Source organism: Anser brachyrhynchus (genome assembly GCF_964034855.1).
Source record: "Anser brachyrhynchus genome assembly, chromosome: 4".
In the NCBI taxonomy this organism is placed as follows: domain Eukaryota; kingdom Metazoa; phylum Chordata; class Aves; order Anseriformes; family Anatidae; genus Anser; species Anser brachyrhynchus.
The window spans coordinates 66,699,511-66,717,175 of NC_137698.1; the positions used below are offsets into that span (position 1 = coordinate 66,699,511).

At 43.2% G+C, this 17,665-nt stretch overlaps 1 protein-coding gene across 1 annotated transcript in view; it reads right to left on the bottom strand.

Annotated features, from left to right (window-relative positions):
• Window positions 1-2,393: 2,393 nt before the first annotated feature.
• Window positions 2,394-17,665, bottom strand: part of PPP2R2C (protein phosphatase 2 regulatory subunit Bgamma) — a 186,444-nt gene continuing 171,172 nt past the window's right edge. Inside the window, 3 exon segments of the mRNA XM_080588977.1 lie at window positions 2,394-2,884; window positions 11,623-11,714; window positions 15,709-15,878. Of these exon segments, the coding sequence (XP_080445103.1) occupies window positions 2,593-2,884; window positions 11,623-11,714; window positions 15,709-15,878 (554 nt within the window). The 3' untranslated portion in view covers window positions 2,394-2,592.

Genomic DNA, 17,665 nt, shown 5'->3' on the forward strand with positions numbered 1-17,665 from the left:
TGTGCCTCGAAGCCATCTCCTTATGCCTTTTTTGTCGTAGTTTTATTGAAAAAGCTGGTATTAACATATTTATATTTTTATTCAACAACAGTTAGCTAATTTGTGCAACACAAAGAATGCAGCCATGAACAACAGCTTTCAAAACAATCAGATTTACCGACTTTACCATCACTTACTCTACACCACTGAAAGCTCAAACTAAAAAGAGAAAGAAAGTTGGAAACGTTCACAATGACGATGTTAACTTTCCATACATTCAAGAAGACCAGGAAACCAAGCTGTAGTAGCAAAGTCAAAGACGTGAAGGGAATACTGGTCTTTGAAAGATTTCTATTTATTTCCTCTGTAATCACTTCATGGTATTTTGGTTGGGTAGTTCATTAGTTTTATAAAGCTCCAAAGATATATTTACTTATTTAATTTTAACAAGATCTTTTTGGTACCCAGAGCTGTAACAGAGTAAGGTACTTCAAATTAAGAAAAAGAAAGAAAAAAGGTTGTATTAAGATCTGCTTTATAATGTTATCTATAGACTCTTACTTCAGAATGTTAAAAGCTAAATATATGTTTTACAGTACTTCTAGCTGTAAATGCCAATATGAGCTCATAGCATTTTTTTTTTAATCTTTATTTTTTGAACTGCAAAGATTAATGAGGAGGCCAAAAGTCAAAGAAATCGTATGACACCCTTGAAGCAGTAGTTTGGCATTAGCAATTTTTCTATACAATTTACCACATTCTTAAACCTTTTTACAAGGAAAAAAAAAAAAAGCAGTTTTGTTAAATTTCATTAGAATAAATATGTACATATACTGTCCATGCCTGCTAGAGCATACAGTATTTTATAAACAAACATTCCTCATTCCCTTTAAAACTAACCTACACATTTCATACCGTATGTGTTTAGTATGGCTGGAAACTGATGCACATGCGTTTGTGCTTCTACACACAAAATTTACAGCGTTGATGTAGAAAACTTCAAACATACAGATTTCACGCGCTGCGTTAAGATGTCCTATAAAAGAGCTGTAGACTTGGTTTTTCTACTTCTTGTAAGCAGATTTTCACCCACCCTTTCTCCCAAACCCAAATACAAAAGCATGCAGATCTCTTTATCAGTACATTCTTCACTCACCAAAGAAATCAGTGCATAATGGCTTAAAGATTTTTATTTTTATTTTTTTTCTGAGGAGTTTTAATATGGGCAGATAAACAGGTCATCTCAGTTGTGCTCTTGTATTCGTGATTTGAGAAGAAATCCTTTGGGATATCAATTTTTCTGCCAGAGCTATTAGGGAGGCAGACAATTTTCTCCTGGATGAAGAGGACTTCCTGCCCACTACGCTTTTCCCATAAACTTCCCGAATGAGGTACATCAATTCCTTGTACTTTCACTTGCCATTTCCATCACTATTCATTTGGAAATAGTGATAGATCTCTCTTAGAGCTAGATTTCACAGAAATGTATTTACGTGGAAGAAGGTTTGGTTTGGAGGGTTTGTGTTTTCCTGTTTCTCCAGAAATACCTTTGTCATCTAGCAGTGGACTTAAAAACTTTAAAATTCACTGAGCAATGCTACATCTCACAGGACCTTTTTATTATAGTGACAGAGATCGTGGCATTGTCTGTGTTCCCCAAATGCCAGGATGAAAACAATTGTGCTGCAAAAAGCAAACAAGGGATTTTCTGAGGTGTCTAGAAGTGATGCAACTTTGCTTCCACTGGCATTTTTAGCCAAGACTTCCAGAACTCCAACCCCCCAAACGATGGTGTGGGTTTATGTATTAACTCTGCCAGGCCGTGTTTGAACAGCCAGTCCCCGTGGAGTAGTAATACCAAGGTCTTAAATAGTCCTCCACCTGGTGAGGATGCTAATTATTGTTTTAAACAGAGCAAAGAGATTGATGGAGAATGAACTTCTTAAAATACGCTGGCTAGCTCTATCAATCTGTCACTTATTCACTTGGGAAGTTAAAGCACACAGTTAGTAATGTGACTAAATACTGAAGAGATGTTGTAGAGAAGGGAACGAGGCAGGTGAGACAGGACAGCCTTTCGCCAGCGGGACTTTTGGAGGCCCTTCCACCGTGCCATGTGGCCTAAAGGGATGCAGCTATTCCTTCATTCACTCACAAACAGACTTGGCTTGGTTGAAAGACAGAAAAATGTTACTTGAAAAAAAGTAAAATAAAATAAAGCAAAAAGCTCTAACAATGTGGTAAATGCCGTGGACTGCAAAAGCAGGCAGTGCACCAGAACAGCGTGGTCCTGTGAACCACTGAGACCCTCGAAAGGACTGTCAGGAGTTGAGGAGTCTCAGCCCTCCTCAGGAACGCTCCCCAAATAAATAAATACCCCTGTTTGGTAAAGGAACCGATACAGACCACAGTACTGGATTTGCAGTCGTGCCTTTTACTTATACAGTTGCAGTGATGGGAAATAGTTGGCTTGCCACCGATAATGATACAGGCGGAGGGATGAAAGGATGCAACCTACAAATCCCACCACAGAAGCCACAATTTGTGTGAGGATCACATCCTTCTACAATTCTCAAGAGGCTGGTTTGTAAGTAGAGAGGGATATTGATAAATCTAGTGCATTTCTGAGTTCACTTTATCCTGAAATATGTACAGATTGTTTGTCGCTGCTATAGCAATGATGTTCTCGGTTGGGTGCCACGCCGTGTGCAAGATCTTCTTCGTAAAGTCCAAACTGTCAACGCTGATGTCATCTTTCCTCCGTTTGCCACCGACGCAGACTCTCCGGGGCTTAAGGATAGCTCGTGGTTTGCTGCTCTCTCGGGATGCCTCCAAGGTAACATCCCGCTTGGTGTTTCGGTCAAACATTCGGAAAAAGTTGTTATATGCACCTGTCATGATGACGCTGGAGAGAGGGGGGGAAAAGACATGATTAAACAGGAGGTTGGGGGAAGTCTAGTGACGTGAATGGACAGAGACAGCTGAGTGTTGACCTTAGAATAAGGTGGCTTCTGGTTTCAGAAACAGTACAAAACATGGGATTTTCCCCAGAGTGAACGGTTTTCTCCCCTCCAACGTATTCAGTGAAATTTCCAGTTACCCCAAAACTAGCTTCTGTAAGCATTCACACAAAAAATCATGTCAGGGCCCTGACATCATGAGACTGACTTCACAGGACAATAAAAGCGACACGTTCACCTAAGTTCTTTTTAATTACCCTCCAGCTTTTTACAAGCTTTTAAGGGTCATAGTTCCAGGCTTTTTTCTTTCACTGAAACACTCTTTAAGAAAAAAAAGAGCTTTGCAGAAGTAAATTTATTTTCAGAATAAACCCTTTTCCTTTCTGAAGCCATAGACCCATTAGAAAGTGTAGGCGCTATTAAAATTTTTATCTACAATACTTCTTAAAAATAAATATATTGATAAATAGGATTCTTTTATCTTCCATGTAAAGGTTGACTGAAGCATCAAGCCAGGATATATTTCTGGATCTGGGAGAAGGGGACAAAAAGCATACCTCGCCCTGTATAAAAATTACCCCATTAATCAGCTTGTAGCTTGAAATAATGAATTTTCAGTTGCTTCATTTCCCCATTCCCCAGGGGGGGATATTTTGTCACTGACTTTAATGAATTCAGGATTTCATCCATGGCCCTCAGGTTATTGGATTAGCATAATCATGGATCTTAGAGCCTTGTTTGAGAGCTCATCCCCTGAAAACTTTTTCTCTATCTGAGTCTAGGGCCACACTCCTCTCACCTTTCCCATGGGAGCCCAAATACAGTGAATTTAGTGAATTTTTGCGCTTCCATTCCAGAAGAGGAACCCACCCTGAACTGTCAGGTCTCCATGGGAGAAGCTGTGCTTTTAGTTCTAAGAAAGACTTGGGCAACCAGTAAATATTTGCCTTTCTGGTACAGCCCAACAGAGCATATTTAACGTGCCTCGCGTTTAATAAACTCATCTCCATGGCAGATGACAGCTGCGTTGCTGGAGCATTTGGCTGTGGTTTCCCACCTGGGAGGAGCCGCACAGAGCTGCGGGCTGGCCCCAAGGCAGCTGCATATGAACGGTGGGAGAAGTCAGAGCCAGAAACCGTGCTCTCTGCTGGACGTGCTAGCTGGTGAGAGCTGGCGCCCCTGGGTTCAGGAGCTGTCTTACACCACATGCATAGACCCAGCCAGTGTTGCCGTGATCTCATTGGGGGCCATCAGTAGCTGCTGTAATACCGATGAGCGATACACCCCAACCCCACCAACAGAGCTGCGGCGCTAACTGCGGTTGCACTACAGCTACCAAATGGCAGCAGCTCTGCTCCTTCAGGGCCTCTGCAGGGTGACCGGCTCAGGGGAGCTGGATGTGCAGAGTCACCAGCAGGACTGGCAGCTCTGCCCTGCCCTGGTGTTAGCTGGTAGCACGCAGCCTTCCCTTTGCTCGAGGGCTGCTTCTCCTGCTTGGTGGGGAGGCACTGCCCATAGGTGGTTACGGCCAGCCCTGGCTGACTGCAGCTAGGCTGTCTGCAGAGGGTTTTTTCCCCTCACCTTCCCCGCTTGCAGAGGCCTGGCACAGTTCTGCTCATTAAGCCCACGCAAACAACCTCGCATGCTTTAAAAAAAAAAAATAAAAAAAGTCAGTGTGACAGCTTGATAAAACGTACCCCAGAAGCTGCAGAAAGCCTATTGATCAAGATTAGTGCCCAGTTCAGAAACTGAATCAACAGCAGTAAATCTAATGTTTCACTCCTTCCGCATCACCGTGTCTTGTCATTAGGGCTCCTGCTGCAAGGGTTGGTCACAACACGCAGCAGCAGAGGTGATTCTGTACCTCAGCGCTCACACCCGCAATTAGCGATGCTGACAGGACTGTGGTGGGGTTAGCTGGTTGGTTGGTTGGTTCTTTTTTTTTTTTTTTTTCTCCCCTCAGGCAAAATTTTGAAACAGGCTCCCAGAGCAGGGCACCACGTGCCATGGGCTGCAGAGCTGCGCTGTCTGGGACTCGGCTCCCCCGGGAATGAGGAGCCTGCACCAGATGAAGGCAGGCGCCATCGGGGAGCAGTTTTCATGCAGGCAATGTACCAATGCACCAACTGCACGGCGAAGTGCTTGTCAAAAATATCTTTTTTTAGGTTTTGCTTGCAGTAAAGCTGCTTTTACAGTCCATTTGCTTTTTAATTTCTTCAACTCACATATTTTTAAAAGTCTGTTTCCTTCAGTTGGATTTATTGCGGGGCTTTTTTTAACATATGTAGATGACTACTTTTCATGCTGGCCCTGTTTTTCTGTAGTTTAATGGCTCAGTAAAAAATAGCATTATGTAAATGAGAAAGTGCCCGTTCGTGTTTGAGATCGCAAACCCAGATGGATTATAACCTTACCTGCCGCTTAAAATAACAATAAATGAGAGCGAGAACTAGATGTAACCCTGCAATTTATTCCTGTTCAGGAAAATATAATATACAATAATGGAATGTATGTGATAAGGAGGATTATAAATATATATATATGTACAAGAATTAAAATGGTAGCTGAGTCTAGGAAGTGCCTACCCAGTATTTCCAGACTGCGTGCTGGGCACAGCAGCGCTACAAGGAGTGCCTGCACCCCACGCTGGTTCAAGAAAGAAGCCTCCCAGCCCACAGCTCCCCACACGAACTCACAGGTATGTAAGGCAGCAGCCCCAAAAAGCTCTGCCTCAGCTCCTTGAATTTTGCTGCGAAGCATGGCCAGAGTCCCACCTCACCTGGGCAGGGGTGTTTGGGGCTCAAAGCACGCAGCGGTGGCCCCTGAGGAGCAGCAGACTGATGGCTCAGGCAGAAGCAAAGCTGCACCCTGTGCAAACCACCACAGCCAGAGGCAGGAGGATTATTTAAAAAAAAAAAAAAAAAGTGTGGGGGGGGGGGGGACGCACATACATACACACACACTAGCAGCACCCCAGGCCAACCCCTGTGCTGCCCTGGGAACCAAGCCGCCCTCGGTGCAGCACACTGTGAGCACGCTCCGCCTGCTCCTTCAGAGCTGCTCCAAGCAAGCACTGAGAGTTTCTGACAATCCTGCGCGCATGCTTTGAGCGACAACACGAGCTGCGAGTAATCCTTCCTGCCTGTGCTGACACTGTGGCATTTTTCCTTACCAAGGAGGCAGTCTGAGGCAGCTCACTGCCACGCTTAAGTCCCACAGCCCTGGGTCACTTGGGCACTGAGCCTTACCCCTCATTTTTTCCTTTACAAGCAGAACAAATATATTCTTACAGGGGGTAAAGGAAAAATCCAGTGCAATCCTACTTTCATTATATTGACTTTTCTGTTCACTCCCTCCCTAGTTGCCATTCTGTTCTCTCTTTCTATTCCTCCCCTTCTAATCACAAATTTGCAGTCTTTATCACAGTTTGCAGTTAGGTTTTCCTTTGCCATGTCCTCTTATTCCCCTCTCTTCCATTTCCCTTTATCCTGCTTCTCTCCTCCCTGCCAGTGATGTGCCCTCCCCAGCTCTGCTGCCCTCAGCTCCCTGCTCCCTCCCGTCTCTTCTGCTTCCCTTTGTCTTTTCCCTTTGTCTGTTTGTTTTTCCTTCCTCTTTGCTCTTCATGTTATTCCAGGGGGTCCCACTGCTCGCCCATCCCTTGCCATCTCCCTCTGTCTCCACGTTACCCTTACAGACAGCTTGCTCAGCTCTCAGGGGCTTCGGGCTGCCACCCGTGCCTTCTCCTTTGGGCTGCAGGCTGAGCAAAGCAGCAGATGGGCAGATTTACTCTCTCAGCAGGTACAAACGAGTGGTTCCCGTGCCCTTGAATCTGGCAGAAGTTTGGTAGCAGTGGCCCCAGACGTGTCAGGGTGCTAGGAGCTCAGCAGAGCCTGTCTGGCCATACAAAGCCTACCAGATCCCCAGGGGATGCGGGGGGGAGATGCGCTACCGCTCGTCTATTCCACGTGAATACTTGCTATGGGCTGTAAAAGAGACTTTCGCGTGCAACGTGCACATAATCTGCTTTTGAGCTGGGCACTCAGAGCACAGGGCCTGAGGACCTTAGCACAAAATCCCAGAAACTGGAGCCCATTGCAGCAGGAGGGGCTGTTTCAAATCAGCACAGCACTAACTGCTGCCGCTTAAACCAGTGCCCACTGGGCGCAGGTTTCTTCACCCATACCCTGCTGATCCGGTAGCCAGTGATATTTCAGGTAAACTCTATTATTTTAAAAAAAAAAATCAATTTCCCATCTGTACAATTGTCTGGAGCAAAGGACTTGAGACTAAGAGTTCTTCCTACTTGCACTGCAAGAAGAATACACAGCACTAAACAGGCAGACGTTTACCTACGGAGAACTATTTTATTTTGCGTGACATCAATAGTTGTTCCTCTAGGGTTTCATTTAGGGCCAGAGTTTTAGGGTCTACAGCAGCACCCCAGCAACTACTGATATCTTCAGCATCTTTAAGCACCTTAATACCATAAAGTATCTGGCTTTCATCAATATTTTGGTTTTGGTAATGACTCTGTTAAACAAAAAGCTTCGGTATGTAGCTTTCCTCTCTAAAACATTCTGCTTCTGTTGGAAGGTCAACACATTTCCTATTCCACCAACCTCAAGGGTATCTGAATAGGCCTTCAACATTTGTACTAAACAGCAGTGAGATCTTCTTCCACAATACTCTGTAAGCACTGACATTTCATCAGACACGTCAGTCACTGAGGACTGGGGTACCTCTGTCTCCAGACCCTGCGGTAAGTCTCAGCACAGAAAGGGGACATTTCTTTGACCTGAAACCACGTCCCCAGTTACACTTTGAGCTCTACGTGTGCAAGAGCTCAATACCACACCTGCCAGTGCAGAATAGCACGTCTGCAGCCTTCTGGGACTACCATGCAAAGCCCAACAGACCTTTTTGTGGCAATCACCTGACCTTATGAGAAGAAAGGATTTGTCCCAGGAAAAGTCTTCAAAATATTTTTCATGGGAATAAATAATGCTGAGATTTATTACGACAAAGGGAAGAGAGGGAGCACCGCTGCAAACAAGTTTTCTCTCACCACTAGACTGCTGTATGCGTTATGGGGTAGGTCTGTAGGCTCCCTGGGCAGTTTTACTCTATCCTGCGCTGAGTGAAGCAACTGACCTCACATCCTAAAGGAGCTTCTTTAAACTCCCTGGGGATATGCGATGGAAAAGCTTGAGGTTCAGGGCTGCAACACTCTGGGACAGTTGGCTGGGATAACACTGAATATAAGAACAGGGAATTCCCAAGTCCTTCCAAGCTAATATTTGACATGCCGAGCCTTGATAGTGAAATGATATCTTCTAGCTCCCCAGCACGGAGCATGCTGCCAGATGGGAATAAATGGTTAACATTTGGTGCACTGGGACCTGCCAATCCCGCCTGATTGGAGTGAAGGCTGACGGGTTTGCACCGGGATGACTGACAGTTCAGTAGGAAAGGGCTGACTGAACAGCTGTACATGACTCCATTCATCTGCTTACAGCATATCACTGATCACAATGGTATTCAGAAGCCTCCCTGGAAGGGTTCCTATACACCTATTCATTTGAAATCTTAAAAAAAAAAAAATAGTAATTAAGGTATTCATTTACTACCATGTAGAATATACTACACATTTTTTCTTTTACTGGTTTCTTCTGTAACACACGAAAAGTTCCGTAAGTACTAAGTTTAGAGGTAAAACTGAAATACAGAAGGGGTATGGTTGGCAATGAGAAGGGTCTTGTGGGTCCTTATTGAAAGTCTTGACTTTGGAAGTGAATGGAAGAACAAAATGCGATTGTTGTACAAAGCAGAGCTCACACATTCTCCATAGTCACATAAAGATGTATACATAACAAAGATGACATGATTTTAGTGTACTATACTCCACCACAGATAATATGTGCTCATCTGCCTGCATTACTGTAAGACCCTTGCTTGACTCCCTCCCTGACCGCAGTTCCTGCCCAAGCACCTAGTGATTAATGTGCCCTTCAGCAAATGAGATAGGGTCTGTCTGATCGTATTAGTTCCTGTTCATTGGAGTAACTGAGCATCAATCACGTTCTAATCAGAGCCCACGTACATTGATTTTTTTGTAAACGGCCTCACCATCGGGTTCTATCATAGCCTAGATTAACTCCTTAATAATGACAACATTAGTAAGAAGTATTTTCTGCTAAATAATAAACACGCTTTCATTTTTAACCGAACAGTCCTGTCACTTTAATTTGTCATTGTAACTTTAAAGTCTACAAAAGATAAAAATACCAAGTTTAGAAATGCAATTATTAATGTTATGCATATGAATTAGTGTTATAAATGTTATAGTACAGCATCTCTTGCAAGTACTGTTGTTAACAGGTATTGCTTACCTTTAACAGTAGGTCTTTTTAAAAAAAACATACCAAAAAGACCAAATGAAGTGACCTTAATATTAAAACGAACTGTTCTTTAAGGGTTACTGGTACCCAAATATAATTTAAATTATGATCTGCCAAAATCAAAATAATCTTGCAGTGTGTAGCAAAACAATAAAATACGTGTCAAGCACAGAAGCAAGAAGCTGAGAAAAGTGAACATGAATTTCCTCACCTCAAGAGATGAACATCAGTGCCGATATATTTGACTATTAAAAAGAAAACTAAATTAAAGTGAGCCCTTATCTTTTGTCAAATGTTGCCAGCTACTCCACTCAACAGTTTCTTCCAATCAAGAGCGGTGTGTTGTGCTTAGTGACAGATCTGGTAATTGTGCAAGACTAACAACCCCCCGATGCTTGGGCAGTACAACAAATTAAGCTCTCACGGTGTAAGGCTCCCACTTAATAATTACTCACTACGTCGATCTTTCTGATCTGTCAAGTAGGAACTAAAATATTACACTCACTTTAAATCCTGATACTGAATAAAACTTCTGTTATTACCAACTATCTGGACAGTGGTCTCACTTATCAGTGTGAATGGCAGCACTTAATTCAACTACAAGAGAAAGACCCTGAGCCTGTGAACATGTAGCTGCCTATCCTGCATGACACATTGGGAATTCCCTCTAAGGAAAAACAAAACGGTCTGAGAGGACCTGAAATCCTCTGAGTGTTTGTTGAAGTTTCAAAATATCTGAACGATTCGATTCTGTGGTTCTTTAGTGCCAGGTTTAGGCGGGGATCAGCCCCACCTGTATTTCCAAGAAAGGCTTTTATTTTGGTATTTCCAGTAGGAGCAAACTACCAAGTACGTCCCACGTAGGCCCAAGCAGCAATCACCTCCTGTGCTATTACCATTAGCGTTTAGCTCAGCCAGATCCTCTTCCTCCCTACAAATACCTCCTTGGTGTATGTAGTAGAAGCAAGTATAATCTTGGCTCCTCTTTTGCCAGGCTGATCCAAAACCAAACTCTCCCCCTCCTCTCTTCAGAGCAGCTGCCCATTTGCCTGATTAGCTCATCTGCCTTGAAGATGAGGCACAAAAAATGTGTAACTGTAGTCCAAAGGTCTTTCAATAAGACCCCAACACAACATCAGCACTGCTTCCCTCTCTGTTGGATATCCCAGTCTTGCCCACCCAAGGATCACGTTTGCCTTTGTCTCAGCTGCCCCACGCTCTGTCTCACAGTCCCTGCCCAGCCTGGGGGGGCAGGCCTGCTTCAATGCAATGAGACGGACTGTTTTTCCCAAATGCGAGGCTAAGTGGCCTGAAGGCATAGTTCCAGGCTCTCTGTGAGTGCCAAAGTGATCAGCAGCACTTGCCGCTTGGCTTCCAGCTCTGCTGAGATGAGAGTCACAGTGTGCCATTCAAAATTGGCTTGTGCACTCTCTTTCACATGCATCCTGTAGTCAGCTAATCCCTTCCACAGCCACCTAGTGCATGAATGTCCCTGTGAGTTGTTTCCAACTGATAAGATGAAGGTTTGTGTTTTCTGTCAACTAAAATCCTCACCTTGCATCATATGCTTGGATTTCATTCATTTTTATTGTCTCGGTCCTGTAGACTGCTCAGTTCTTCCTGTACAATATTCCTACTCCCCAAAGTACCACTGCTATTTGCTAGGATTAGGGCACTGGCAAATTTAATCCTCTCTCTCACTTGTTATGCTAGCATCTCTCCTGAAAATATCCAACAAGATACTGTGTCTTGGATATCTTGGGTAAACATAAGGAAAGGGGCTGCTCTGACCAGGGGTAGGCATCAGAAGAATCAGTGGGAAGGCGGCAGAAGTTTGCAGAGCATCGGTGGGTCCCTGTGACTGCCTGTCCCCTCATTTCTAAATGTCCCCTCATTTCAAATGTCCCCTCATTTCTAGTAAATGAACGGGGTATCTGAAGTAGCTTCTGCGTAAATGCAGGATCACACAAACCTCCTTAGTGCATTGGTGGGGCAGTGTAAATTAGCAGCATTCATTTTATTCTTGCAGCCTACTTACAGTTTTGGTGAAGAAAGGACTGGATTTGAGTTTTTTTCCCCTAAGGCATGAGCCAAGATTAACAAGAAGGATGGAGACCCAGCTGCACCAATATCCACACACCTTTCATCAGCCTGAACACTGATATGTAGGAATGTAAATTTATGTGGAAAATAACCATATATCATACTGTATTTGCTGATTGTTCCCCATCATATGGGAGCTCTTTTGCTAAATGAAGACAATGATGTACGTAAGGGTGGATTACCTGTCCGATCCATTCCATGCACATTCAAACTTGTCAAAGATGCAGTCATTTTCGTAGAGGGAACACAACTTGCTCCTAAGGTAATCATGGACCTGTTTTGTAGAAAACAACTGCTGTTATTCATGAAACAAAGCAAAACATAACTCCCAAACCAATCCCTCAATCTCTGCTTTGTCTCCCACGTTCACTTTCCAAATATGCTGCACAGATTGGTAACTTTGCAGCAGATACCATGTTTAAACTCTAAAGAAGCTATCTGCGTCATCCCCCAACCCAATTAACCAGGTGCTACAGAATTATTGTTGCAGGAAGGCACGAAGCATACCTCGCTCAGCAGGCTGCAGACCACCCCTCCTCAACACACTTGTTTCTTGCTTGGGTGATTTTCTCAATGCTAGCCTAATTCCCAAAGACGTTTCACCAGCTGATACCCTAGATGTGCTAATTAATGTGCAAGAAATCTAATTTAAATTGTAACAAAAATGTCATATTCCAAGATAAGTGGATTATCACTTCTTGCAGCAGAAAGAACCTGGCTCTATTAAAAGGACCTGTAGTGTATGGTAGCACATACATTTGGGTACGGTATTTCGGAAGCATAATACAGTACAAGGTTGCAGATACACAGGCTGCAAATTAGAACACTAATTTAGCTCAAGGATACTTCATATTTGGCTGAGACTTAAAAAAAAAAAATTGTAAATTTTCACATACCTACTTGAAAAGTGAGATTAATCAGTAGAAGACCTCTCCTCTGGGCTATATATATATACCTCTGCTGAGCAAGGGTTATCAGAAACAGACAAATCTCATGCAAACTGTTCCATCCCTTTGCTGGATTTGATTAGTTTTCCTTCTGGATGATTGCTTTAATTTCACAGGGAAATAATTAGCTAGAAAATCCCTGCGCAGGAGAATTTACTAACGCACTTTCATTCCTTATGTTTTCTTCTAGCTGTTGTGGAAACCGTAACACCAGGCTGTGTGGATGACCTCTAGGAGCACACACCCCAGTAGGACAGCCAAGGGCATTACTGAGCTCTGGCCACAGAGGTACTGGCTGTTGTGTCCTGGCAGACTGCTCCTGCTCAGCACCACCTGAATTAGGGTCTCCTGACTGTGGTCCTTTCAGCACATGCTCAGCATCCTCCTCTGGCCTGAGGGCTTAAACATTTCTGCTAGCAACTTCTATCAAGACCAGAGTAGAGACAATGACCCTTTGCTAATATTTTATTTAAACTAAACCACCTTCTGAAGCCAAATTGTAAAGTTTACCAAGAATATTTGTAACATAAGGCTATGGAGGACTATACATTTTAGTTATGGATCAATTTTCAGCAGTAGATGAGTGAACACTAAGCTGTATATCAACAGATAATGTCTTAACATGCAAATGGTAATGCAAATAAAACATTTCACAACTACATGCATTTACTCCCATAGGTCAGAACACTTTCAGAAGGTCAGAACATGGAGAACTGATGCAGTTTCTTGCACCCCCTGTAATTAAATCTTTCCATTTTCTCTTTACTTAAAGCTTTTTTTTTTGTCTGTGTGTGTTACCCACGTAATTTGTTACAGAACTGGAGTTTTTTCCATTATTATGTTTGTAAGCTCCCAAGACTTGGAAGTAGCAAGGCTGGGTAAGGCAGGCCAAGGAAGTAGATTGCCTTTGCCTCACTGACTGCCATTTCCAGGTCTTCCTCTTCACCATTTCCAGCAGCCATCTGTCACAACCACCATCATGCACACACCCTGTGCAAGGAGTGTCCGACTCCACAGCTTAGAGCTGTGCCTTTCTACTAGCTCTACCAAAAAGCATTTTGCAGTTTCTCTCTCAGTTGTCTGATTTCTTCAAGGTCTCAGCTCCTTTTTCTTGACTGCCCCTGCCAACTTGCACTGCTGCCAGGGACAAGCAGCTTGCTCTCCACATTCACCCTTTGATTACCACATTTGACCACATTCAGTCCCTCAGAGACTATGGAGAACTAACTGGAGGAAACACACAATTTTCACTTTGTTTTCACATTCATCTGCCACTACAGATTGAGGGTAAATTCAGATTTGCTTTGTCTGTACATATTGTTCTTACCACGTATGAATAATACCTGAATCCCAACCAAGTTCACTCCTAACCGATCACCCCAGGCATCCTCCTTTTCTTCATTGCACTGTTTCAGGTCAGACCTTCCTGGAATTATCTAGTCATTTTGTGCTTCGGAATTACACAGCGATACGACTACGTGGGGAGCTGTTTCACTGGGGCTGCACATTCACTATCAGGAATTGTGCTGATAAGTGACACATTAGTCCAAATCCCTACACAATAAACCTTGCCAAAAGTGGATCAAGCTATTATCAGCTATGAATATGTTCATAGTTCAAGGTTGCTGAGAGCAGTTGGACTGTGTGAATCCTATGCAGTCCTGTGCCTATGGCCTCTGAGCTCTGGGTTCTCCTTCAGTAAGCTACAGCACTTGTCAAGGCACCGCACAGGTATTTGAGAATGAAAGGCAATCCATTGGTTAAAGTAAAGCAGCCAGAACACAGTTACATTTTCAGGGTTTTCTTGCTATTTTTCGTAAGCTTCTGACTATATTAAGCAGTACTGAAAATTTTACGTCGTTATTTTTCCGTATCTCAGCATGGAGAAACATAACTTTTTAATTGGCCCCACTGTTGGGTGTCAAACTGATTTAAAGGTAGCCACCTTGTTACATGGCTACCTACATGATGAAATAAAAGCAGATGTCAAAGTCAAGGCAAACAGATTGGCTTGACCAGCTATTCCTCTCCAGGGAGAAGGCTGCCTAATCCATTAGCATAAGTATAAAATAATGTATTACCTAAGTTCCTAAAAATCTGAGATACAATTCTGTTACATAAAACACAGTCTCACCCTTACCCTCCCACTCCGTTTTTACAGCACACCAACATTTCTAACACATTTACCATTACAAGTATGGCCATTTTCAGAGCAAAACCAATTCTGTAGTTTTAAAGGTACACAGGCTCAGACTTCTCAGTGCTAACAGGAGGTACAATGAGGAGAGTCCACTGAAATGCAATGGGTGTACTGGGAAACATTGCCCACTTCGTCTACTAAACACTAGCTAATAAACACCTCCAATGTTACTGATGTCAAATTTTGGTTGTTTTGACATTTTCTACCACCAAAGTCTCCTTCCATGTTATTTGAAAAATAACTTTAATAATAGTTACTGTGAACTACTGTACCCCACCTACCATTTTATAGACACAAGGGGACAGAAAACAGGGATTGCTTTATCAGTACTGCAGCACTGTCCCTACGTAAGCGGTATGAGCTAGATGAATGACATTTTTCCTGCTTTGCATACTCTTCTGTAGGCACCCTAACATTTTTTTCTCATTGCATTTTCACAGCAAGCATTTTCTGTGTCACAGACATATTTTCCCTCTTCAAGGCAGAGTCAAAAATGTAAGCTCAGACCTCTACTGCCAACTAGAACAGATGTCAGAGTACAAGCTCAGCGCTGGCTGGAGCCACTGGCATTTTGTCTGGGTAATATCACAATGAATTCAGGCAACCAGATGTGTCTGTCTGGCATTCACAAATCGCTGTGTCAGTGGTGATGTTAGGATTTAACAACGATCCCTTCTAGAACTAGACACAAGGGAGGAATGCGTAGATGAAGGTTTAAAAAGAAGTTCTGAAATGACAAAGGTGTAAACTCTCAGCAGTCCCAGAGGGACCAGGAAGCTAAGCAATTCGCAAAATCCTTTCCTCAGTTTCTTTTAAATGTTAATAGTGGAATACATCATTTGAAAATGGATGCCAAAGTGATGAGATGATTTCCCTTGCTGAAAGCATTTTTTTTTTCAAAAGCCCATTCCACTGTTACTCTGACTCCCTAGGAGTTACACATCTTTACTAATGCTGAAGTTGCCCTTTTGCAACTACAAGGACGCCACTACAAGGATTTTAATCATCTTGATTAGCAGCTCTTAACTATGCGCTCCTCAGACCAAGCAGTGAGAAGTTTGGGAAAACCTTCAGTGAGAAGTTTTTCTATTGTTACATTTCAGTAAGCAGGAGACACCTACCTGGTATGTTTCTACAGGCTTTGTTTCCATGTTCAGATCCCAAACCTTGACAGTGAGGTAATCTCTTGTTAGCATATATCTACCGCTGTGACTGAATTTGACATCTGACACTGAAGAGATAATTTCTGAAAAAAACGATCTGTTACTGGGGTCTTCTGGTTCTTCATAAACTGTTTAAAGAAAAAGAAGCAAGAGAGAAATTAGAATTCTGTAGAAGGAATGCTTTGTTACACAATCTGTGCTGTGTATTTCTTGTGAAACAAGGTAATCCAGTGTACCGATGCACATGATATAGAATTAATTATATGCCCAGCACCTTAATCTTTTTTCCTTTATCTTTATAATGCTTCCTTTATCTTTATATAAAAATACAAGTAGTAATCTTTGAATTTTACAATAATTAACCTTATCACTGTGCTCCCACAGCATCACTCTGGGAAATCCCATAAATATACCAGTTAGTTGACTACAGCTACGGAACAGCAAGGCAGTTCATCCACGGTCACCTTCCCAGGGGTCCCCACATCCCATTTCCCGACACATAAAGAAAATTCAGGGGCTCCAGCACATGAAAGGTGTCCATGTGGTCTCACAACAGCCTTGGCATCCCCAGGAAGGGTGGTTACTCAAAGCCTGCCCTGCCTGCCAGAACCAGCTGGCCTGTCTGCAGGCACCTCACAGCTCTTGTCTGAAGGCACCGGAGACTAAACATGAGAATTTTGAGAAGCAATTGCAAGCTGCAATTACCTCCTTCTAATGAAGGGAGCAGGGAACAGACAGTGATTTACCACGTGCATACATGAGCTGTTTAGTTGATGTGCAAAAGCTGACAGTCCTGGGAAGAACTAAATTCACTGCACGCTCTGGTTAACTGCTCTGTGCGCTGCACGATCCGACAAGGCAGGGGATCATGAAATATTGCTTGGAGTATTCCATACGGGGATACTTAGCTCTTGTAGCTATAAGCAGTCACAGCGCAAAGCCTACATGAGTTTGAGAAGCATTTGGACAACACTCTCAGAAATATGGTCTGATTTTTGTGTGGTCCTGTGCTGAGCCAGGAGTTGGACTCAGTGATCCCTGTGGTTCCCTTCCAACTCAGATATTCTGTGATTCTCTGAGATCAGTAATCCCTATTCAACTGCGTATAATAATAATAATGATACCTTGATGACACAAAATGAATCGCAGGAACTTGAAACAACTGGTTTTAGTAGACCCCACTTCATCAGCTACAAGCCCACTTCTAACCATCTCTCTTCATCCTTCCCCCAAAAGCCTGCACTAATTCCAGCCCTGGAAGAGTCGGAAGGTGAGAAGCCCACAGGAAGGGGGTGCTGCTGGTGTCAGGTCCCCCAGCTGGTTGAGGTGAGAATTAATTCCTTAACTCCCGCCAGGAGCCTATAGGACTTCTGTTGTCTTTTTGCAGATCTCGGTGGCCCAGAGACACAATTGACCTCATATGGTGAAGTTTAGTAGAAAGTCAGAATTTGGGGATCTTTCAGTTATCAGTAAAATCAATGCAGTTCTGGCACCTACATCTAGAATATTCTTTGAAAATTGGCAATTTGGTGAGTGTCACTTCCAAGTTTCAAAAGCAGGTGAAGGAAAGCCATTAGATGACACATGAAAACGTGCTGAAAGTGGAACAACTTTCAGCTGTCAGTCAAAACAGACTTTTTTTGTGTAGTCCATTGGAATATTTGTTCTCGGTTCATTTATCTATGGCTATGATTCAGGCTGTTGAAAGCAACAAGGTTCCAGTTTCCGTCAGGTGAAATAATGTTCGGCAGAAAGCTAAGGGTGAGTATGTGGGCGAAGCATGTGGGGTAATGCAAAAAATTATGGGCAATTTTCTTTGGGGGTGGGCAGTGGAATGCAGCCCGGCATGCACATGAGAATAAGGTCTATATTTGAACACGTACAACACATCTAGATGGCAATGTACTTCAAAACG